Source organism: Balaenoptera acutorostrata, chromosome 8, assembly GCF_949987535.1.
Source record: "Balaenoptera acutorostrata chromosome 8, mBalAcu1.1, whole genome shotgun sequence".
Lineage (NCBI taxonomy): Eukaryota > Metazoa > Chordata > Mammalia > Artiodactyla > Balaenopteridae > Balaenoptera > Balaenoptera acutorostrata.
Genome location: NC_080071.1, coordinates 59823802 through 59846764, shown reverse-complemented (window position 1 = coordinate 59846764; position 22963 = coordinate 59823802). Strand labels below are relative to the sequence as shown.

At 40.7% G+C, this 22963-nt stretch overlaps 3 protein-coding genes across 5 annotated transcripts in view; 2 read left to right on the top strand and 1 right to left on the bottom strand.

Annotated features, from left to right (window-relative positions):
* ORC2 (origin recognition complex subunit 2) overlaps positions 1 to 2860 on the top strand; it is a 51200-nt gene extending 48340 nt beyond the window's left edge. The window contains exon 18 of the mRNA XM_007190498.2: positions 1651 to 2860. Coding sequence (XP_007190560.1) covers positions 1651 to 1737 — 87 coding nt within the window. The 3' untranslated portion in view covers positions 1738 to 2860. The remainder of the gene's footprint in view (positions 1 to 1650) is intronic.
* NIF3L1 (NGG1 interacting factor 3 like 1) lies at positions 2151 to 22879 on the bottom strand. 3 transcript variants are annotated; one of them, XM_028168622.2, is made up of 7 exons: positions 22785 to 22879; positions 19633 to 20093; positions 18614 to 18776; positions 15036 to 15162; positions 13257 to 13395; positions 11556 to 11639; positions 2151 to 8023 (listed from the first exon to the last, which is right to left on the bottom strand). In XM_028168622.2, the coding sequence occupies exons 2-7, from the start codon at positions 20066 to 20068 to the stop codon at positions 7839 to 7841; spliced, it is 1134 nt and encodes a 377-aa protein (XP_028024423.2). In that variant the 5' UTR covers positions 20069 to 20093; positions 22785 to 22879; the 3' UTR covers positions 2151 to 7838. The 3 variants fall into 3 exon arrangements, with proteins under 3 accessions (XP_028024423.2, XP_057407314.1, XP_057407315.1); XM_057551331.1 differs by lacking the exon at positions 22785 to 22879 and adding an exon at positions 20744 to 20897; XM_057551332.1 differs by lacking the exons at positions 11556 to 11639; positions 22785 to 22879 and adding an exon at positions 20744 to 20913.
* Positions 20067 to 22963, top strand: part of PPIL3 (peptidylprolyl isomerase like 3) — a 10975-nt gene continuing 8078 nt past the window's right edge. Inside the window, exons 1-2 of the mRNA XM_057551350.1 lie at positions 20067 to 20215; positions 22712 to 22952. Of these exons, the coding sequence (XP_057407333.1) occupies positions 20067 to 20215; positions 22712 to 22952 (390 nt within the window). The remainder of the gene's footprint in view (positions 20216 to 22711; positions 22953 to 22963) is intronic.

Sequence of the window (22963 nt, the reverse complement as noted above, 5' to 3'; positions counted from 1 at the left end):
GTGGATTTGACCTAGTTATGGGTATCAGAAGAGACCACTGAGCTGAGACCTAGGAAGACTAGGAGATAACTAGTCAGAGAGGGAAGGGAAGAGAATTCTAGGCAGGAGCAGCATATAAAGAGGCCCCAGAACAAAAAGGCAGCCAGCATGACACAAATGAGGCTGAAAAGATAGTGATGTAAGGGCTAGACTATGCATGACTTTTAGGCCAAGAAAAGGGTTTTAATCTTTATTCTGAAATAATGGGAAGTCATTTAAAAAATTGTTCTGACAATGGTATGGAGAGTGGAATGGGGCAGGGTAAGATGGTGATTGCCGGAAGTCAAGGCACAGAGACCAGCTAGAAAGGTGTTAGTAGCCTGGGTGAGATGATGGTAATCTGGACTAGGGTAAAGAGAGAAGAGTAGTTGGATTCAAAATTGACAAGAATTGATGACAGATTGGATATGGGAGCCAAGGGAAAGGAAAGTGTCAAGAGTGATTCCTGGTTTCTGGCTTGCACGACCAGAGAGATGGTGGGATCATTGGATGAGAAGCTGGAAGAGCTACATTTTGGGGGAGACATAGCATGAGTTCATGGTCTTATATGTTTGGACTTCCTCTGTTTGAGGTTCTTCTGAGATTTCCAAGTAGAGATGTCAGCTAGGCATTTGGATTCCTGGGACAAGATACCAGAGAAAAGATCTGGGCTAGAGATACAAGGTTATGATTCCTACATATTTAAGTTATAACTGAAACCAGGCATTGGTGAGACTATCTAGAGAGAGGACATACAGTGAGATTAGAGGGCCAAGAACTAAGCCTAGCAGCGTGACACTTAACGGCCAAGTAGAAGATAAGCCTGCAGAGGTGAAACAGCCACAGAGCCAAGAAAACTAAGTTGTCACAGAAGCCAAGAGAAGCATAATTTAAGAAAGGTCAGGGACTTCCCTGGTGGTCCAGGGGTTTAGACTCCACGCTTCCAACACAGTGGGCACGAGTTCGATCCCTGGTCAAGGAACTAAGATCCCACATCCCACATGCTGCGTGGTGCAGCCAAAAAAAAAAAAAGGTCAGCAGTCTCAGGAGCTGCTGAGAGGCCAAAAAGACAAAGACTGAAGATACATAATGAATTTAGGAAACTGGAATTCCTTGGTGGGCTAAGCAAAAGCTCTTCTGGTGACATGATAATGGTGGCAGTAGGTAGGTTGGCCTGGGTTGAGTGAAAAGCAAGGAAATGGAGACCACCATTTATAGACAACTCTTCTGGAAAGGTGCCAGGGTTATATGACGGATGGAGAAGAATGAGGAATCTAGTGAGGGTTATTTTAAAATGGGAGATACCCGAACCTCTAGCCAAAGGGAAGGATCCAGTTGAAAGGGGACTAAAAGAGAAATCAGTGGTATAAGATTTTAGAAAGAGAAGGCAGGTGGAAAATAAAATACCCACCTTCTCATCCTTTAGTCTTTTCCACTATAAAGCAGCTTGACTATAAATTCCGTGTATTTAATAGATATATATGCCTGTGTGCCCTCTGGCCTCAATTTTTACACTTTTACATTTATATAAATTATTAATGAAATCCAGTCAATTTTTTGTTTAACCTACAACAGGATTCAAATATATCTCTTACGAATGACTAACATCCAGGGTATTCTTACATCTTTTAGGGAACTGATGGAGTGGAATATTTATTAATTCCTGTTGACAATGGAACATTGACTGATTTCTTGGAGAAGGAAGAAGAGGAATTTTGAAGCTCTCCTGTACTCTTGAATCTTCTGTGGAAGAGTTGTACCCCAGCTGCCACTCCTCTAGTCTAAAGTGTTGTGTTTACATCCAATGTTAGACTCTTTTTCCAATGTACAAGATTTAAAATTGGGAGGGGGAATGTCATCAGTTAGAACCTTGATTATTAGCCTGGCTGGTGTACCATGCTAGTACTATGCAGTGGTCCTCAAGTTGGAGACAACGTGCCTTTCATTCATTACCTCTCTGGAGACTCCTTGCTGGAAGGGACAGTGTGCTCAGGGACTATTTGGAACTGGATGTTTTGAATTCTTTTATACCAGAGATGATATTCCTAATATTTCGAGGGCCTTTTAACACTCCTGGAGCTATTTGCAAATGTGCTTGTTCCAGAGTGTGGAAATACAAAGACACTGCAGCATCACGTAAATCGGCTTTATTTGCTATTCCATGTGTCAGAATTGAAGAGTATAACAGAGAAGGCAGATCATCTCTTACTGTTTCTGAAATGGCTTAACAAAAGGTGTAAGGTTGGGGGAAAGTGGGTGATTCAGCTTTCTCCTTTTGGATTTAGGCTACATGCTGATAGAGGAAGAAGGAGCACGATGCTGTTCAGTTGGGAGGGTAGGAAAAACATGAAGCGTATATAGGGTGCATGCCCATCCCAGAAAGCACACGAACAGTAACAGATCGCGCTGCTCAGGACAGTTAATGTCTGTGCCGTCACCTTCATGATACAAGTTAGAAGCCAGGCTAGAGAAACACAAACCTGAATTTCATTTTAGTTATTTTTTCAAGGCAACAGAAAATAAAAATTTAACTATTCTTGTATATCAACATGTTTTTCTTTTCTTGAATAACATGCAGATGAGCAGCATATTAATGGCTGGCTTTAAATGAACTTGATTTCTCTATCAAGCAGGCCTAAAATTCACTGTAAGACATTTCAGTTTTTTTTTCTTAAAATGACAATTTCAAACCTCCTAAATACTCAAGCCTTTTTTTCTCTTAGGGAAGAAAAGAAGGCTAATCTTGGCCACTGTAGTCAGCTGATAGTCTTCACATACTCCCTGAACTATTTCATACTTGGAAATGAAATTCTTCATTAAAATATCACTGTAATATACTGCATCATCATTTCTCACTCATTTCTCATCTTGTAAAACCCTTTTATGAAAGTATTTCCCAAAATGATCAGAATTTTTTAAAATCATTTCTTTGTGTCATATAATGAATTTTATTTTAAATCCATGTATTAAGGGGTTTAGTCTTAAGCGTAATTACTAATCAAAATATTTAAATTTATACATGAATAGGATTCTAAAATTTTTAAATTGTACCAAAGGATATTCAATGAAAAGCGATTTTCCTTACCATCCCCTGATCCAGTCCCTTAGGCAGCCACTGACAGCAGTTTAAGCATTCTTCCCAAGGTATTCTATGCACATCTAAGGATATTTGTCTGTATTTCTCATTTTAAAAACACAAATGGTGGCATATGATACTTGCTGGTTTGCACCTTGTTTTTGTTTTTTGCTTAATATATTTAGTTTATAATAACTTACAGTATAAAAAAGTATACGAAATCTTTAATGAACTAATGTGCAAACTTTGCATTTGCCCTTAAATATCTACTGGTTTATTTTTATAATTTTTGTGTCTATACTGTTTGCAAGCAGTATGTGTGAATAGTCTTTACTATTAATAAAGAAACCAATTTGGATATAACCATTTTTTTTTCATTTATAGTACTGGGTATTTTTACTAAAGATATCTTGAAGTGCTTCACAAGTTTTATGAGTGCATCTTACAATTCTGATGGTGATCTTGGCAGAATTATACATTCTTCATTACCTTGTTTCAACATCAGTGTTGCTTAAGCTCTATCAGTTTGATTGCTAAGGCTCCAAACTTCTGCTGTTACTCGCTTCTCGCAAGATTGAACAGACCTGAAACCTTGAAAGATTTTTCTGGCCTCTCTTAACAAAATGGCTAAAGTAGGCCAAAAAAGGCACAGGGGATGCAGGACAGACAGTTAACACTCTACAAACTTGGCGTAATACTGAATTCCTTAGGCAGGGAGTTCTAAAACGGTTCTTGTGATACTCCAGAAACCCAACTTTCTTAGCATCATGTTTGTCATTTTAATATATGAACATGTCATTCATACAAAAGATCAGTAAGTTTGAGGGATGGTGCATAGGTTTTACTTAAAAAAAAATTACTAACAAAACTTTAGAAATCTACAGTTGACCCTTGAACAACACAGGTCTAAATTGTGTGGGTCCACTTAAATGCGGATTTTTTCCAATAGTAAATACTACAGTACTACACAATCCACGGTTGGTTGAACCCACGGATATATAAAGAGAAACTGAGCCTACACAGGGAGAGCCAACTATAAGTTATACTTGGATTTTTTACTGTGCAGAAGGTCAGCACTCCTAAACCCCCACGTTGTTTGAGGGTCAACTGTATTCTTCCCCCCAACCAATTCAAACCTGGAGCCAGTAGCAAGTTCACAATGTATTTTCCTACATTCTAGGAGGTGAGGTGACTCTTCCAGCTTAGTCCTGAGTAGCTCTCAGATATAACAGTGAGTCATGAGAGTCTGCCTCATCACAGATTGTGTCTCCTAAAAGCCAAGGGATAAATAAACTGTCATGTAAATGACTTTCTCAGGCTTTTTGTAATTATTTGATTTCTCTCCCTTGGGAGAGTCTCTTTAATTTTTCAAATTGCTGTTAAGCCATGTTAATTCATGTTTGTTGAGAACTTACTAAGTAGAAGGCTCTGTGCTAGGCAGTTGAGAGAATATGAAAATGTGAAATACCTAGTTGAGGTTTTAACAGCATTAAAAATTACAGTATCCTTAATGTGTTGAATAAAGTAAATTTGAAATAACTAATGCTATGGAAAATATAATTTTAAGCATGAGTATAACAAAGCTCATTACCAAATTTTCATTATTTTGGCATATATCACTTGGGCCTCAAGTCTTTTAAGTATTTAGGTCACCTAAATGCTTTAGCATCTTTACTTTTGCTCCCCAAAGTGTCCTCAAAATGGCAGCATCAGCATCTGCTGGGAACTTAAGAAATGCTTGGGCCCTTACTCGAGCATCTGAATCAATCTGCATGTTAACTAAATCTCCAGATGTTCTGGTACACATTAAAGTTTGAAAAGCAATGATATATACAACGAAGCGATCAACATGTTAAAGTTAACAGTTCAGAAAATTTGACAGCTGTAAGTAAATAATCTCGAGTGGTACTTTATTTTTTAAAAACTGCACAGGAAAAAAAAAAAAAAAACTGCACAGGAAGAAAAAAATAAAAAATAAAAATAAATCCTGCATAGGATGTGTTTGGGGGTATTTTTAATTATTTAGAAATGCTAGCATGCCAGTAAAGAAACTGGATTTAACGTAAAATTACTTCAACTCCATTGAGATCCTTACTGCTGTCGTCAGTCACTGTTACAGATGAAATCACATCACACCTTGAGTGTGCTATAAAGAAAAAAGGAGGGTTTGAGAGCTACTGGCCTCAGTTTATTTCTTCATCATCACCACTGACCATACCTTCCCTGCGTTGTGCTTTCCACCGTGACAATAATGAATTAATTACTTGGGTTTTTCAATGTGCTGTGCTGTTTCTCTACTTAGTGCACTTGTTCAAGCTGTCCCTCTTGATTGAATTCTACCCCCTTTCCCCAGAAGACCTTCCCTATAAACCCTATGCATATCTTTATCATAGTTATTTAAGAGTTTATTGTAACCGTCATCCAAATTTCTGTCCTATCCTCCCCACATCTCTATGGGCCCAGCACACAGAAAGCAAACAATGAATGAATGAATGAAGCAAATACCATTAAGACAGTCTCTCAAAGCTGCTATCTCATTCTTTCTACTTTGACAAAGCTGACCATCTCATTGAAGCTTTCTACTTCTTGGCTTCTGACACTTAGCTGTTCTCCCACCTTTCTTGGTGGCTCCTCCAACTCTTAACTGGGGGGCATTTCATCAGGCTCACTCCTATTGGTTATTTCTGTAGTGAATCAGTATTACAGATGAACCGCCAAGAATAATTTATAAGTTAGGATCCCAAAGCCTCCAGGAGAAAAAAGATTGGTAGGAAAAGGATCCTACAAAGGAAATATAAAATTCTATGCTTTCTCATCTTAGACAGATAGTATTTTAAAAGATTCGTTGGGCTTCCCTGGTGGCGCAGTGGTAGAGAATCTGCCTGCCAATGCAGGGGACACGGGCTCGAGCCCTGGTCTGGGAAGATCCCACATGCCGCGGAGCAACTAGGCCCGTGAGGCACAACTACTGAGCCTGCGCGTCTGGAGCCTGTGCTCCGCAACAAGAGAGGCCACGATAGTGAGAGGCCTGCGCACCGCGATGAAGAGTGGCCCCCGCTTGCTGCAACTAGAGAAAGCCCTCGCACAGAAATGAAGACCCAACACAGCCAAAAATAAATAAATAAATAAATAAATAAATAAATAAAGAGGATGCATTTCAAAAAAAAAGATTTGCTTTTGCCATTACCATAGTAACATGCTCAGTGGAGAAATTGGAAATACATATAAAAGCATTAAAAAGAAAAAACTTGGGGACTTCCCTGATGGCGCAGTGGTTAAGAATCCGCCTGCCAATGAAGGGGACATGGGTTTGATCCCTGGTCCGGGAAGATCCCACATGCCGCGGAGCAACTAAGCCCATGAGCCACAACTACTGAAGCCTGCCTGCCTAGAGCCCATGCTCCACAACTAAAGAAGCCACCAAAATGAGAAGACTGCACACCGCTATGAAGAGTAGCCCCCACTCACTGCAACTAGAGAAAGCCCACGCACAGCAATGAAGACCCAACACAGCCAAAAAAAAAAAAAAAATTAAAATTATTAAAAAAAAAAACAAAAAAAACAAACCTGTCATCATACCCCCCAGAGAAAATCACAGTTAAAATGGGGTTTTTTTTTTCCCTTCAGGATTTCTTCCATACCTCTTATATCAGTTCTGTCATCAATGTATTTGATTAAGATACACTGTAGTTAAGCACACAGGCTCCGGAGCCAGACTGCCTGAGTTTGTGTCCTAACTCCATCACTTCCTAGCTACGTGGCCTTGGGCAAACTACTTAACCTCTGTTTCAGTTTCCTCATCTGTAAAATGGGAGTAACAATACTTATATGCTTGTTTATAAAGGATTGAAAGTGTTTATAAAGCACCTAGAAGAGTGCCTGGCACAAAATTAATACTGTATAAGCAATCACTAACATTATTTTGAAAGTTAACCATCTTTATATTGAATACATTACTAATAAAATTACAGGTGAGCTACCTAAAAAGCAATAAAGCAATAATTACATGAATAATGATCATGTATATTTAAAACAAAAAGCAAAACTCATCCTGAGGGACTTCCCTGGCGGTCCAGTGGTTAAGACTCTGTGCTTCCACTGCAGGGGGCACTGGTTTGATCCCTGGTCAGGGAACTAAGATCCTGCATGCGGCACAGCATGGCCAAAAAAAAAACCAAAAAAAACTCATCCTGATAAATCTCATCCTGATTCTGAAATTAGGTGGGAGATTAGTGATCTAGGAACAGAAACATATAGACAGACCTTATCACCCTCCAGAGGCTACTACCTATATATAGGTGTTCTAATCCCAAGTTTTTAAAGTTTATATGTATATATATATATTTTTTGAAAAGTATATTTTTAAAATAACTAAGGACAGAGAGATATAGAATGACACATCCCATCTATAATTAAGCTAAGGAGATGATTACTTGAGCTATTGATATTGCCCAAGAATGTTAAGTAAACAGGTTTACTCCATCTTTCCTAGAGGTTATAATGAATACATATACAATATATTCTTTAATTTGTTCTTTATAATAATTGTTCTTTAACGGTAATTACATTATTGTTTTTACCTTCTGAGCTACAGAACATCTGGTGAAGCAGATCAAGAAACCAGAAATGATAATGTACCTTCTAAGACGTTCTTTCAGAAGGATACCCCACTGAGTCATGTTATGCATTTGAGTTGGGAGCCATTCGATTTGTAGACTGTGTCATCTGGTTGTTCCTGCATGCATTATACCACATGAAGAGGGTCCCTGTCTATTTCTGACACGATAATATTAATCTTATTCTCCAAGTAAGCACCCAGCATATCTCGAAGATCAGAAAGAAAGCCTCGTTCAGTGTTGCTATGTTCACAGAGGATCACATTTATTCCTTGGGAAGCGGCATCCAGAACATCATGATGGGACATCTCACCTGCCAACAAAAGAAAGAACAAATACTTAAATATTAGACACAGAGTCTGTGGAATGCTGAACCGTAACAGCAGAAATACCAACTTTGCATTCTGTATGAAGCAAATGTAATACAGCAGAACTTTACATAGAAATCTAGAAAGTTATATGCATGTTTCTTACATGTCCTCCAATTTAAAAAGAGACACAGAATTCCAAATTCTTTCTCCTTGGCAGACCCAAGGCAAGTAACCAAATTCACACATCCAACAGTATCTGATACTGCCATAACTAGACCTGTAGGAACACCCATTCAAAATGTTTCCACAATAAAATAAATGACCATTGCTAAGTAAAATGGGGCTTTCAAAAAGTTTCTTTCTTATGTAACTATTAAATAGCAAATACCTCAAGAAAATCCTAGGCTTACCGCGATGTGAAGCCCACACACTGCAACAAAGAGTAGCCCCCGCTCACCGCAACTAGAGAAAGCCCGTGTGCAGCAACAAAGACCCAACGCAGCAATAACAAAATATAAAATGAATAAACAAATCTTTAAAAAAAAAAGAAAAGAAAATCCTAGGCTTACTTCCCAGAGACTCCTTTACACTTTGTGAGTACCAAAATTTTCAGCATCAACCGTAGTCTAATTCATAAGGATGAAATGAACTTAAGGTTATTTCTAAATTAAAAGCAAGGTATTTTCCTTTGACTTAGGCAAAACGCCTAGAAATTCTGAAGTTACTGGTGGAAGAGGATCTCATCTTTTGTGAAAAGATTTTGGGAAAACTCAAATGTTTTGAATTTTAAAAAATACCATTTATGAATCTGATGACTTCCAACTTAAGAGCAAAAATATATTATGCACAATTTGGCTTGTTCATAAAAAGCATAATTTTGAAATATACTTAAGAGACATAAAGGCATTTTAAAAAAAGGTTCTTAGAAAAAAAATCCCCCCTGCCCAAATCTTCAATTCCCCACACTCCCCCCTACCCAAATATGCATCATTTCATTATAAGGAATAGTTTTTATTCAGGCACCTTTTAAAATATCTTAATCTAAGTAACAGTAGAGAAAAAGTAAAAGGAGAAAAAGACACTGGGGTGGCTCAGTTAGAAGTCATGCTTTAGGAAAGACAATCTGGCTGCCTGGACTATTATAAATGCACTGGCTGGAGAAGGCATGGAAGTGGGAAAATCCATAAAGACCCTGCAATAACACCAGAAGACAAAGGAAAGAAAGCCTGGCTCAGGATGGCAGCTATGGGAAAGAAAAAGCAAATGAAAGACAATTTATATTTGCAAGGAGCAAGCTCGCCATCTGCTGGTCTTTCTAGGATATTACCCTTTATGACCTAACACGTCAAGCTCAAAGGAAGGGTGATGAAACTGGTCTTTTGGCTGGGGCTTCCCATCCCTGAAGTTATATTCAAAGTGATGCCTCACAGACCATAGACATCTTAAGTTAGCCAGATAAGAAGATATTTTCTGTTTCCCCAACTAACCAGATAGGAAGGACATTTTAACATTTTGGAACTGTGTGAATTTATCTTATGTACACATTCCTTTATAATAAAAAAACTAATTTAAAAAAAGTCACTATTTATGAAGAAACAGACACTCCAAACTGAGAGATATACAACAAAGCAAATGGCCTACACTCTTCAAAAATGTCAATGCTCTGAAGACAAAGTTTAGAACTATTCCAGAGGTAGTGTGTGATCGTGGATTGGATATCAACCTGAAATCATCACAACATGGTCATGTAAGAGAAAGTCCTTGTTCTTAGGAGATATAATGCTGAGGTATTTAGGGGTAAAAGGTCACCATATCTGCAATTTATTACAAAACAGTTTGGGAGGAAACATGTAAATATATAAATATACTTATGCATACACAAATATATACACACATATATTGTATGATATGTTACAGAGAGAGAGAGAGAGAAAATGTACAAATGTGGCAAAATACAACCATTAGTAATCTAGGTGAAGGGTATACAGGAGTTCATTGTACTATCCCTGTAACTTTTCTATAGGTCTAAAATTCCTTCAAAGTAAAATGTTAAAATTTTAAAATAGAAACACCATGTTGTAAGATATCAAATTGCCTATACACTGAAAGTTTATTTCAATGTGGTATAAATTTGAGAGCTTATAAAAATCTTACATCTTTAGAAGGATAGAAAAGAAAACAGATAATGGTCACATACATTTTTAGTTGGTTCAAAAAATACATCATGCTTGCTCAGATGCTGCACCTCTATACTTAGCAATGTGACAATGTTTCAAGTGCCGCAGCCTCTGTAAGGGGGTGTGCTAGACAATAAGGCATGGGTGTGGGTGGCAGGAGAGGCCTTAGTAATGGAGGGCCCCAGAGGTAGCCAAAGGAACGGGGTAGGCTTAAGACCCTTGAGTCTAGTCCTAGAAGTGGGAAAAGTAATCTTTAACCCCCAGCCTCCTAATCCTCAGGAGGCGCAGAGGTGGAAATACCGCTGGTAGCAGCAGTGTACAAAGTGCCTCCAACTCCTTGGAGGAATGATGGGCCAAGTTACCAGTTAGGTATTACCCACAAGGACAGAGTATAAAGCCTGGGAGCCAAACAATTAATGTCCAATAAGAAATGCATACTGTAGGTTAAGAACAAAGTGACAGGAATCGGGAGAGGAAGTCATGACCATCAGGGGCAGGAGCTGGACACTGTCAAGAAAAAGCTTCTCAGGGGAGGTATCTTTGAGCTTACCACTAGAAGTTTAAGAAAGTGGCAAAGAGAAGACATCTTAGCCAGGGAAAACAGCATGAGCAAAGGCTGCATGAAAGAGGATGAAACATTTAGGCTTCACCAGGACAGCTGAAGGAGATCACTGAAGGGTTTTTAGCCTGGATAATATTATACACCATCATATTTGTACTTTTGAAAGTTAGTTTTGGGGGAGTGTGTGGAAGATTAAGATTAGAGGCTTGATGAAGTACTTCAGGCAGAGGATGCCTGGATGGAGATACAGGGAAAAGTTCTAGAAAGATTTTGGAGTTATAACTGATAGAAACTGATGATTGTCTTTAGGGCTGAGTAAGAGGAACCATTTTCTACCTAAGACGACAAGATAAAAAGTGTCCCATTAATTTACAAATGAAATCTGAGAGAAATCATGTTTAGGAAGAAGTTAGGTTAAATAAATGCTGAACATCAGTTTTTTAGATAATCTAATTGTTTAATGATTTTTTTCCCCTCCACAAAGAATATGGTATGTTCCCAATTTTGGCATAGTCCCTATTTTCAGGTTCAAATAACAGATCCATCTATATGTCAGATGCTGTCCTAAAACCTGCTATTATTAGATCCATCTATATGTCAGATGCTGTCCTAAAACCTGCTATTATTAGATCCATCTGTATGTCAGATGCTGTCCTAAAACCTGCTATTATTAGATCCATCTATATGTCAGATGCTGTCCTAAAATATGCTGTTTTTTTAACTTGAAAGAAAATAAACCAAGGTAGGGAAGGGATGCACAAGAAAAGGGCAGAAAAAGATCCAAGGCTGTCCTACCTGTGAGGTAGAGGTCGGCCTCTGTTCCCTGAAGGACGCTGCTCCCAGAACCAGCGCACACGGCCACGACTTTGACTGGGGACTCTTCCAGATAAAGGAAACAAGAGGCCACTACTTTATAATTCCCCTTCATTTTAATATTATAATTTGTACTGAGAATCCTAAATGTAATGCAGATTTCACTCCTAGTCTCATCACCAGTACGTGAATTTTTCTTACCAAGTTTTAAAAAATAATAAAACACATCTTCACATAGGCAAACAGACTATTCCTTGGCATTGCAGAGCCGACCCAAGGCAGCATTATTATTCCTCTAGACGTATGTTGCTGCAGAAGCCCACATAAGGCACCCCTGAATAGTATCAACCACTATTAGCACTAGGCTTTGGGCTTTACTGCAATGCTGCTCAGTAAAGCAACCTCACCTGGGTCTCCAGGCAACAGTGAGAGGTAAGCAGGTAACTCTCTGTTCCCAGGTAAGGAAGCTAAGGAACTAAAAGGGCTAGAGGATGCTACGAATGGATTTGACACACATTTTTTTTAATATCGTATTTATCCTAAAAGAGCATCCTCTGAAGAGTGAAATACAGAATCTTTCAAGCCAAAATCCAATAAGTGTTTAGCACTTAGGTTTCTAGAATGGACACTTCATTAGTGGTATTTCAAAAGAGTGGCACTGGAGCTGGTCAGAAGTCCAATCCCATCTCTGCCACCGACCCTTTTTGGAAACGAACCCTCATGAGTTGTTTGATCCAGCTGTGGACTTTGGATAAGTTTCTCTCCAAACCTCAATTTTTTTCACCTATACAAGGGGAATAACGACACCTCCCAGACAGCTAACGACGGCTAGCGTTTACTGCACTTAATGTGTGCCAGTCACATGAATTATACCACCACCTCGATGAGTTAGGTTTTATTATTTCTGCAGTTTTGACAGATGAGGCTACCGGGACACAGGGGGTTAAATAGCCTGTCAAAGTCACGCAGCAGACAGGACAAATGTGAACCCAAGGCGTTCAGATTCCACACTCATAACACCTGCGCTCCACTCGCCGCCTTCACAGTGGGAACTCACACACTCAGGACACTAGGTACAGTGAGTGCTAGGCTCACTGCAGGGGTCCAACAAATGTTCTGTCCGTTCCTTTTGTTACCCAAAATACTGGGGAAAGCCAAGAGGAAAGGCAGTGGCTACAAAACTCAGAAACTGCACTGGATCACATCACTTAGCACTACCTCACTATAAAATATTGCCAGTATTGTAAAATTTAAGATTTGCATTGTAAGTGGAGCAATCACAATTTCCAGCTTTCTTCCTGGATATTGGTAGGATTGCACTTCATGCTCTCCCTGGGTTGAATAATTCCAGACAATGAGTTGAACAGAATATGTATTTCCAGACTGGAATGTTTAACTGATGGTTTGAGACCCTCCCTCTGCAACAGTGCCCAGTCTACAAGAAGCAAACTTCCCCTGCCGATTTGTGATGAATGTGGAGTGTGCCTGAGAAATAAATCTTGTTTAGGCCAATGAGATGTATACCACAGTATAACCTCAACCACCCTGACCAATAAAGTAAAGCAATCATCTCCTGTGAGCTGCTGACACGTTTCTATCATCTATATTGACACAGCCAAGAGTTTCAAGTTTTGCCCAACAGTATCAGTAAGCATACTGGACAAATAAAGGAGACATATTTACCTAAGGTCTTCCCTACTCCAAGAGCAAGGCGAACATGAGACAGTTTTAGGTGCCTTTTGATTTGCTCGATCATGGTTGCCAAGGAGACAGACTCATCCAGTGTGCATAACCGTCCCATCCCAGTATGTAGAAGCAGAGGCTGAAGAGAAACAGAAATTAGAAAAACTGTACATCATCAGTCCTAGAAAACAAATCCATAGAACAAACAGTAAATGCTGAGATCAATAAAACAAGCATACTATCAGCTTGCTATAAAACCAGCTCCAGGCTAAAATTTGGGGATGCAAACCTGACAGAAACATTCTCTGACTTCTAGGAGCTCAGTCTCCTGGGAAGGCAGATGTTTAAACAATGAAAATAAAAGTGTTTTTAAATACAAAGTAGGTATTGTCTTTTTATGGGAGCACAAAGGAATGACAAAATAAATGAGTTGAGACCAGGGGAGGTGGGTACTTGGACTAAGTGGAGTCAAACAAGGTTCTACAATGACTTGGGTCTCAAAGACAGACCAGAAAGGAGTTAAAAAAGGAGTGATGTCAAGTGCAGTGTGGTGGGTTAGGGACAGGGTGAGAAGTGGAGAGGCATTCTAAAGAGATCACGTACAAAGGTGCCAAGGTGGGAGAGACCGCACAGGACAGAGGGAAAAGCAGACAGTGTAGCTGGTATACAGAGCAAGGGATGCGGATGGAGAAGACGTGGAGACAGGGGTCCTTGCCAGTCATGAAGGGCTTCACACTCTAAGCTAAAAAGCCTGGTCTGTCTCCTGTAGACGCCCACTCAGGAGACTACTCATATCCCAAGTGAGAGAAGATGAGAGTTTCAAATACTGTGGTGGCGAAGCAAACGGAGAGGAGAAACATTTTGTAGATTTAGGGACAGAATCAGCAGGGCTTGGATTTACAGGGGCAAGGGAGAGTTGTGCAAACCGCAAATAAGATAGATGATGACGCCACCAATAAAACAGAAAAAAGTGGTATTTAAAGGCGTGGTATGGGGATAAGGTCAATACGTGTATATATTGGATTTTAAATACTTGTAAGAGTCATAAGTGGAAAATGTTCAGAAAGTGGCTGGAAATATAGGTTCTTTTAAAATTTTTTATCTTTTACCTTAAGAAAGCATTCTGAGACAGGAAGTAAAGACATAGGAATCATCATACAAATGGCTGTCAAGTTAAAGGAATGAATAAAACGGTCCAGGCAGAGGGTGTAAGATAAGAGACTGAACCTGTAACTGAGTCTCTAATCCTGAAGAAGCACCACTATGGCCTAAATGTTTCTGTCCTCCTCAAATTCATAGGTTGAAATCCTAACCTACGGATTAGGAGGTGTAGCCTTTGGGAGGTACTTAAGTCATGAGGCTGGAACCCACACGAATGGGATTAGTGCTGTAGAAAAGAGGCTCCAGAGAGATCCTTAGTCCCCTCCACCACGTGAGGACACAGAGAGAAGGCGCCATCTTTGAACCACAAAGTGAACTCCCAACAGACACCACTCGGAATCTACCATGATCTTGGACTTCCCAGCCTCCAAAACTGTGAGAAATAACTTTCTGTTGCTTATAAGCTATCCAGTCTGTGGTACTCTGTTATAGCAGTCCAAACATGTTACAGTAGCCCGAATGGACTAAGACAAGTTCCAACATTTTCTTATTCCTGAAACGTCTCCCGTTTTAAATACACTTTCCAGGGCATGACATGCCTTCAATCACCACTTTGTATCTAACAATTTACATATGAGTTTGTCAAACAAAAATGCACAGTAACATATTTTTTATTACCTTCTCCAGTGACAGAATTTCAGTCTTCTGATAATATTGTCTGTTCTGGGAAAGAAAAGCCACCACCTCCATCAAAGCTTGCTGAGTACAATTCAGACTGAGCCGTGTTTGCTCTTCATCATCAGTCCTAGAAAAAAAGTCACTTCCTGGTTTAGGATAAATATAAACAATGTATTTAAAAGAATCCACAGTTTACAATCTCCTATAATAGGAGATTAGATTTATATGGAATTTAGGATTTAATTCCAAGCCAAACTATTTTCTAGAATAGTGTTTCTCAAACTTTCACATGCATCAAAATCATCTCGTGGCCTTATTAAAACAGACTGCTGGGCCCTACCCCCCGAGTTTCTAATTCAGTAGGTCTGAGTGGGGGCTATGAACTGATCTTTCTAACAAGTTCCAGGTGACGCTGATGTGGCTGGTCCAGGGACCTCACTTTGAAACCCCTGTTCTAGAACAGTTCTCAGTCCTGGTTGTGCATCAGAAATCTCCTGCTGGCTTCTTAAAATAACAGTTGCTGGACCCTTCTATAGATCCAGTGAAACAGAACATCTATGAATGGGGCTGGGGCAAACTGAATTTTTTTAAAGCCCTAGAAAAGTTAGTTTTCAAACATCACTGAATACAAGAATCTCCTGGACAGATTCTCAGGCAAACCCCATTCTAATTACACAGATCTAGGATAAAGCCAAAAATCTGCATTTTTCATAAGCACCCGTTAGCAATGATTCAGAGGTCCCTGAATCACCCTTTAAAAAGCAAGGCCCTTAAAAAATAAATAAATAAATAAAATTAAATTTAAATAAAGCAATGCCCTTGGGAATTCCCTGGTGGTTCTGTGGTTAGGACTCGGTGCTTTCACTGCCGAGGTCCGGGTTCAACCCCTTCAATTCCTGGATCCCTGGTTGGGGAACTAAGATCCTGCAAGCCTTGGGGCGCAGCCCAAAAAAAAAAAAAAAAAAAACCAATGCCCCAGAGCTTCTCCAATAAAACTAGCATCAAGAAAGTTTTGTATTTAACCATAAACTCTAAATATAATCATAGAATTCTAGAACTAAGACACCTTACAAGATAATATGGAAGTGTAGTTTCAACACTGGAACCATCTGCAGAGATTTGAAAAGAAAAAGCAAAAACAATGCCTGGCCCCCAATCTAATGGTAAATCCCAGATATTACCTGTAATATGGAGAAACTGGAACCAAACTAAATGTGCATCAGTTTTTTATAAAGTCCATCAGTGAGGAAGAGGAATACTTCAAGACATTACAGTACATTCATAATAAACACTGCGTAGCAATTAAAAAGAGAGACGTACATGGAAAGATTTCTAAGACATCTTAAGTTAAAAAGGCAAATACAGCATACCATTTAATTAAGAAAGCAATGAATAAGACAAAACTACACATTTCTTTATGTCCCTATACGTGTTTGGAAAGATACCCACTTCTCTGAAAACAAAGGAAAAGACAACTTGAGTTGAATATACTGGAATTGAGTAGAGGGGACAAGGAGAACTTTTGTATTGCTTAAATTTTTCATGCTTTATTTGTATAATTTTAATTTCAGTATTTAGACAGTATTTCAGTATGGTAAAAGACACCATGACTGGAACCTATGCAAAATCTTATAAACAATTTTTCTTAAGATTCTTGGAATTCCCCAATATTATTAGAGGACATTTACTATGATTTTACTATAATGTATCTACACTTAAAAACCACTTATCAAAGAGTCACTTTTTGGTGTAGCCTGATATAGATTTCCATTTTAGCTTTGTGCAGTGGAAGTATCGTAGCCAATGGGGTTTACCCAAGGTGCGATTATTGCAATAGATTTCCATTTTATAAAAAAGTCATTATATCTTTTTTTTTTTTTTAACAATTATTAAGTCCTAGCTTTGTATAACTTGTCTTTTACGATGTTTTAGTAGGTATTAGGGTAAATCAGCCCCCAAAAAAATCTCTAATGAAGCAACATTTTTTTAAAAATTAATTTATTTATTTTTGGCTGCACTGGGTCTTTGTTGCTGTGCAGCAACCGGGGGCTACTCTTCGTTACGGTATGCAGACTTCTCATTGCAGTGGCTTCTCTTGCTGCGGAGCACGGGCTCTAGGCGCGCAGGCTACAGTAGTTGTGGCACGTGGGCTCAGTAGTTGTGGCATGCAGGCTCAGTAGTTGTGGCGCACGGGCTTAGTTGCTACACGGCATGTGGGATCTTCCCGGACCAGGGCTCGAACCCGTGTCCCCTGCATTGGCAGGCGGATTCTTTTTTTTTTTTTTTTTTTTTTAATTTTTATTTATTTATTTATTTATTTATTTATTTATTTATTTATTTATTTATTTTTGGCTGTGTTGGGTCTTCGGTTCGTGCGAGGGCTTTCTCCAGTTGCGGCAAGCGGGGGCCACTCTTCATCGCGGTGCGGGGACCGCTCTTCATCGCGGTGCGGGGACCGCTCTTCATCGCGGTGCGGGGACCGCTCTTCATCGCGGTGCGGGGACCGCTCTTCATCGCGGTGCGCGGGCCTTTCTCTATCGCGGCCCCTCCCGTTGCGGGGCACAGGCTCCAGACGCGCAGGCTCAGCAATTGTGGCTCACGGGCCCAGCTGCTCCGTGGCATGTGGGATCTTCCCAGACCAGGGCACGAACCCGTGTCCCCTGCATTAGCAGGCAGACTCTCAACCACTGCGCCACCAGGGAAGCCCGGCAGGCGGATTCTTAACCCCTGCACCACCAGGGACGTCCCTGAAGCAACATTTTGGTATCTCAGCCCTAATTAAATAAATGATTGACCTTCCAAGAGACACTTTAATGTATTTTTCTTTTCAAGTTTTGGGAATCATCATTTGCTGGGAACTGATAAAAGTAAACCTATGGGGACTTCCCTGGTGGTGCAGTGGTTAAGAATCTGCCTGCTAATGCAGGGGACACGGGTTCAAGCCCTGGTCCGGGAAGATCCCACATGCTGCGGAGCAACTAAGCCCATGCGCCACAACTACTGAGCCTGCACTCTAGAGCCCACGAGCCACAACTACTGAGCCCACGTGCCACAACTAATGAAGTCCGCGTGCCTAGAGTCTGTGCTCTGCAACAAGAGAAGCCACGGCAATGAGAAGCCCGCACACCACAAGGAAGAGCAGCCCCCGCTCGCCCCAACTAGAGAAAGCCTGCATGCAATGAAGACCCAAAGCAGCCAAAAAAAATAAAATTAATTAATTAATTAACTTTAAAGAAAAAAAAAGTAAACCTATGTTATCAGCATATAACTCGGATATATCTGTATACCCTAAGGTAAAAATAACTTTCAACATTGCCAGGAAGATTAGAAATACTGTAGGATGTGTGGTATAGTCCCTCCCACATAGAAAATAGTCAATAAGTGTTACTTATCATTTTTATTGCTTTGAAAAGATCCCATGGTTCTCCTTAGGGACCTGCAGGCAAATGAGAAGTATGCTGCTTTGTAAACCCACCCTAGGAAAGTGATTTGCTGCAAACTTAAATAACAGAGTTACAGAATTTGTAAGAAAGATTCTTACAAATTAATATACACAAAAAGAGGAAAAGATACTGTACCTAGCAGAAAAAGAAGTGACAGATACACCTGCAATTCCTTTCACTGCAGAAATGACTTTGTCCAGGTCTTGGGTGTGGGTGACATTGAATTCTACTCTGTGTGTTCCCTCCGTGGGGTAGTCAGGAGCTCTGGAAGCATGGATGGGCCTGGAGGTGCAAACTCCTAGAAAAAAAAATTGTCAGAAATTGGAGTTTTTGTGGGTTTATTAAAAAATTAGAAAGATAAACTACTATGGGCAAAACTCCTAAGAAATGAGTATTTTTGAAAAGATTCATCCTCAGATGCTTACATAATATACATACACATACATATCCCTTATATATACATCCAACAATCCCTGTAATTTAGGGATTTAGTACAGACATACAGAATCAAATTTATTTTCAGATTTTCCATAAGACTCTTAAATATCACAAAAAGTTGGACAAGACTGACTCATGAATTTTTACATAACATATAGAATTGTGACTGCCTAAATTTACTCATGTAAACTATGATTCAAGTCGCAAATGCTCATAATTTACTTGACCACATTAATCCAGATTATATCATCACAGAAGCTTCAGCCCAAAATGAGTAAACTAAAAAGACTTACTAAAAGCTGAAACACATATGCTGAATTCCCTCATTGTGCTGGGCATAAGGACTAATTCAATAAAACTCTATTTGATTGACATATGAAGTATACTTTGGAGAGGCTTGAGCTTTCAGTTCAGTTTAACAAGCGTTTCTGGAGTGCCTGAGTGCCAGGCACTGTACCACATGAGTAAGGAATCACAAAGCTCCATCAAAAATGAAGATTTCCTATGCTGTCCTTATTCACTAAGGATAAAAATTTCATTTTTCAAATGCAATTTAATTGCCACATTTCAGTAAGATTATTTTAAAATATATTATATAAAAACAGAATAATGGTCCCCATCCCTAAAACAGTTAAAACACTACTGGAAAGACATTCTAAAATTTCAAAGCACTGGTAGGGAAAATCCTGAATATGAAAGAACAAGAGGCTTCTCACCAAGCCCTTTAGCCAGCCAGTTGTTGACTCCCTGGGGAGCAGCATCATAGGCTGTGTGAGGAGAGTAGATCCCGACTCTGTTCTCCAGCGCCCGGATCACCAGGCGCTCTTTCCAGGTTTTCCAGGTGATGCGCTTCATAGGGCGGAAAATGGGCGGATGGTAGGAGAGAATGAGATCCGCCTTCTTCTGCAGCGCCTCCTCCATCACTTCTTCTGTCAAATCATTGGTTAGGAAGAGCGTGTTTACAGTGTGCGGTGGGCTTGGTTCCACCAGCAATCCAACATTGTCCCAACTCTCAGCAAATGAGAGGGATGCAAAGTCATTCAAGGAGGAAAGGAGAGCCTGTAGATCCATGAAGGAACGGGAAGAACCGCGGATCAGGGAATGGACTAGACGGACTGCCGTGGGGACCAGGCGTACACGAGATGACAACATGCATAAGTCAGGTAAAACTGAGTATCTGAAGTCAAAACACAGAAAATGGACCTTTGAGACAGCAAAGCATGTGGGCAAAAGAGCTGTAGTCCTACGTGCCTGGCTTCAAATACTGGCTCTGCCACTTACCGGCACGTGGTATCACAGGTAAGTCATTTAACCTCTCTGAGCCTGTTTTCTCATCTACAAAATGGAGACACTATAACTTACCTCACAGGCCGTCTGGAGGAGTAAATGGATTAATATGTTTAAGTCACCTTGCACAAGCCTGGTGCACAACACACAATTATGTTCCTTCCCTCCTCCCTGCCCCCTCCCACACACCCTTGTTCTTGTTCTCCCCACCCGTGCTTCAACCACCCTTCTCCATTTCTCTAAATATTACCCTTCCTTCCAAGACCCTTTCGACTTCCTAAATAAAGCTTTTCTTGACAAACTTTCCCTTTCAGTGTCTTCCCTCTCCCTGTTCCACCTGCTTTTGCACTAGTTATTCTCATAATATTATATTCCTGTTTGTCTCCCCCAGTACGCTAAAGCTACTGGAGGACAGAAACTACCTTTTCTATATCTCAGCATCACCAACATAGGCCAGCACTAAATGCTTACTATACAGACTGACACAGTCCCCCTTCCCCCATCATAGCAGAATTTGGAGTTAGGGTGGTACATACTGACATTAAAAAGTGCTTTATCGGGCTTCCCTGGTGGCGCAGTGGTTGAGAGTCTGCCTGCCAATGCAGGGGACACGGGTTCGAGCCCTGGTCTGAGAAGATCCCACATGCCGCGGAGCAACTAGGCCCGTGAGCCACAACTACTGAGCCTGCGCGTCTGAAGCCTGTGCTCTGCAACAAGAGAGGCCACGATAGTGAGAGGCCCGCGCACCGCGATGAAGAGTGGCCCCCGCTTGCCGCAACTGGAGAAAGCCCTCACACAGAAACGAAAAAACCCAACACAGTCAAATAAATAAATAAATAAATAATTTTTTAAAAAGTGCTTTATCAAAAGAGTAACAATAACATATTTTAAAAGTTAATTGTTTTGTATGGACACCAAGGGGGGAAAGTGGCGGGGTGTGGGTGGTGGTGGGATGAACTGGGAGATTGGGATTGACATGTATACACTAATATGTATAAAGAACCTGCTGTATAAAAAATAAATAAAATAAAATTCAAAAAAAAAATTAGTTAAAAAAAAAAATAGTTAAGTGTTTTATCAGCAGCCAGAACCATGGGATGCACAGGTGAGTCACTCTGTGAATGGGTAGGGTCAAGGCAGGAAAGGGCAGGAGCTGCTGTCCCCGAGCCAACAGCTACCTGCCACACAAAGGCCAGAATCAAGAGGTGGGAGAGGTGAAGATGTAGGGACCCACACAGTCTGTAAGCCTTGTAGACATCTATATCCAACACAAAAGATAACACTGTCAGCTCCATTCTTAAATTTAGTTATCTATGAACACTTTTGTTTTTGAAGAAAAGCATTTCATGGTATGCAAAATAATTAACAAGAAAGCATAGTTAATTGTAAATTTAATGAAATACTCAATTTCAAAAGCAAATTTTTTTCAGTATTTGTACGCAGAAATATTTAATATTGGGACTTCCCTGGTGGCACAGTGGTTAAGAATCAGCCTGCCAATGCAGGGGACACGGGTTCGAGCCCTGGTCCGGGAAGATCCCACCTGCCGTGAAGCAACTAAGCCCATGCGCCACAACTACTGCGCCTGCGCTCTAGAGCCCGTGAGCCGCAACCACTGAAGTCCACGCGCCTAGAGCCTGTGCTCCGCAACAAGAGAAGCCACCGCAATGAGAAGTCTGCACACCGCAACTAAGAGTAGCCCCCGCTCACCGCAACTAGAGAAAGCCCGCGTGCAGCAACGAAGACCCAACGCCGCCAAAAATAAAATAAAATAATAAAAAAAGAAATATTTAATATTTAATGCACTTATTCAATATACGGTTTGGAGTGAGGTGGAACCACTCGAACCTGGGGTCTTGGAAGATCTTCTAAGGGTCCTTATACCACTTCCACTCTCCAGATTCCACGTCCTGATACTACTCCACTCTCCAGACTCTTCTAAATCTGGCAAGCCCTAAAGGGAAGCTCTAGTGGGCCACCACGCCGGTTCTGTCACCTACTGTTACATTTGAAGTAGCCCTTGTAAGTAACAAAACACTCCCCATTTCCTACGAAGCTGAGTAGCTTGAAGTCACAATTAAAGAGAATGAGAATGGGAGGTGGCAGAGCATGGTGGGAAGAGCACCGACTCTAAAACCAGACTGACTCCCAAAGCCACAGCTGTCTCAGAGGACTCTGCCTCTGTGGTTTCCACCTCTTAAGTATGCAAATAATAGTGCCCAGCTCCCAGCGTGGTTGCAAGGTTTAACCGTGAAGCTGGGAACAATGCCTGGCCTAGAGTCTGCATTGTTTGTTATTAAGATTCATTAGCAAGATCCACTTTACAGCCTGCAAACTACGCCCTCTTGTTTCAGTCCCACTTCAGGCCTTTTCTAGGACAATGAAGAGCGCAGGTGGCACGGCCGATAAGTCCGTGAGTTAAGTCCCCGGCCCCTCTAGAGCGCTATGCTCTCCCGCGGCAAGCCGGTTTTCTGCGCCTATCTCCTCCCCTGCCACCTTTCGCTGCAGCAGGATCCTAAACCACGGCCCGCCGCCAAAGCCTCAGCTACCCACGCTGGAATTTAACCCGCCCAAGACTCACCAGCCCCGAGAACTCCGCGAGCACTACTTCCGGTCCTGCGCGGAACTTCCTGGCTTCGTGAAAGTGGGCGGGGTGGGGGAGCCGGCAGCCGGAGGTGGTCCTGCCGATTTTGCGTCTGAGCCCAAGGCACTTCTAGAGGTTGACCAGAGTTACGCTTCTTGTCCTAGTGTAATTATTTA

Bases quoted from the DNA above. Each gene is read 5' to 3' on its own strand.
- NIF3L1 (XM_028168622.2), bottom strand. From the start codon at position 20,068: ATGTTGTCATCTCGTGTACGCCTGGTCCCCACGGCAGTCCGTCTAGTC. The intron at 18,777-19,632 runs GTGAGAAGCCTC...TTTTTTTTCTAG, and splicing joins CTGGCTGGCTAAAGGGCTTG to GAGTTTGCACCTCCAGGCCC. The intron at 15,163-18,613 runs GTACAGTATCTT...CTTTTTTTCTAG, and splicing joins GTCACTTCTTTTTCTGCTAG to GACTGATGATGAAGAGCAAA.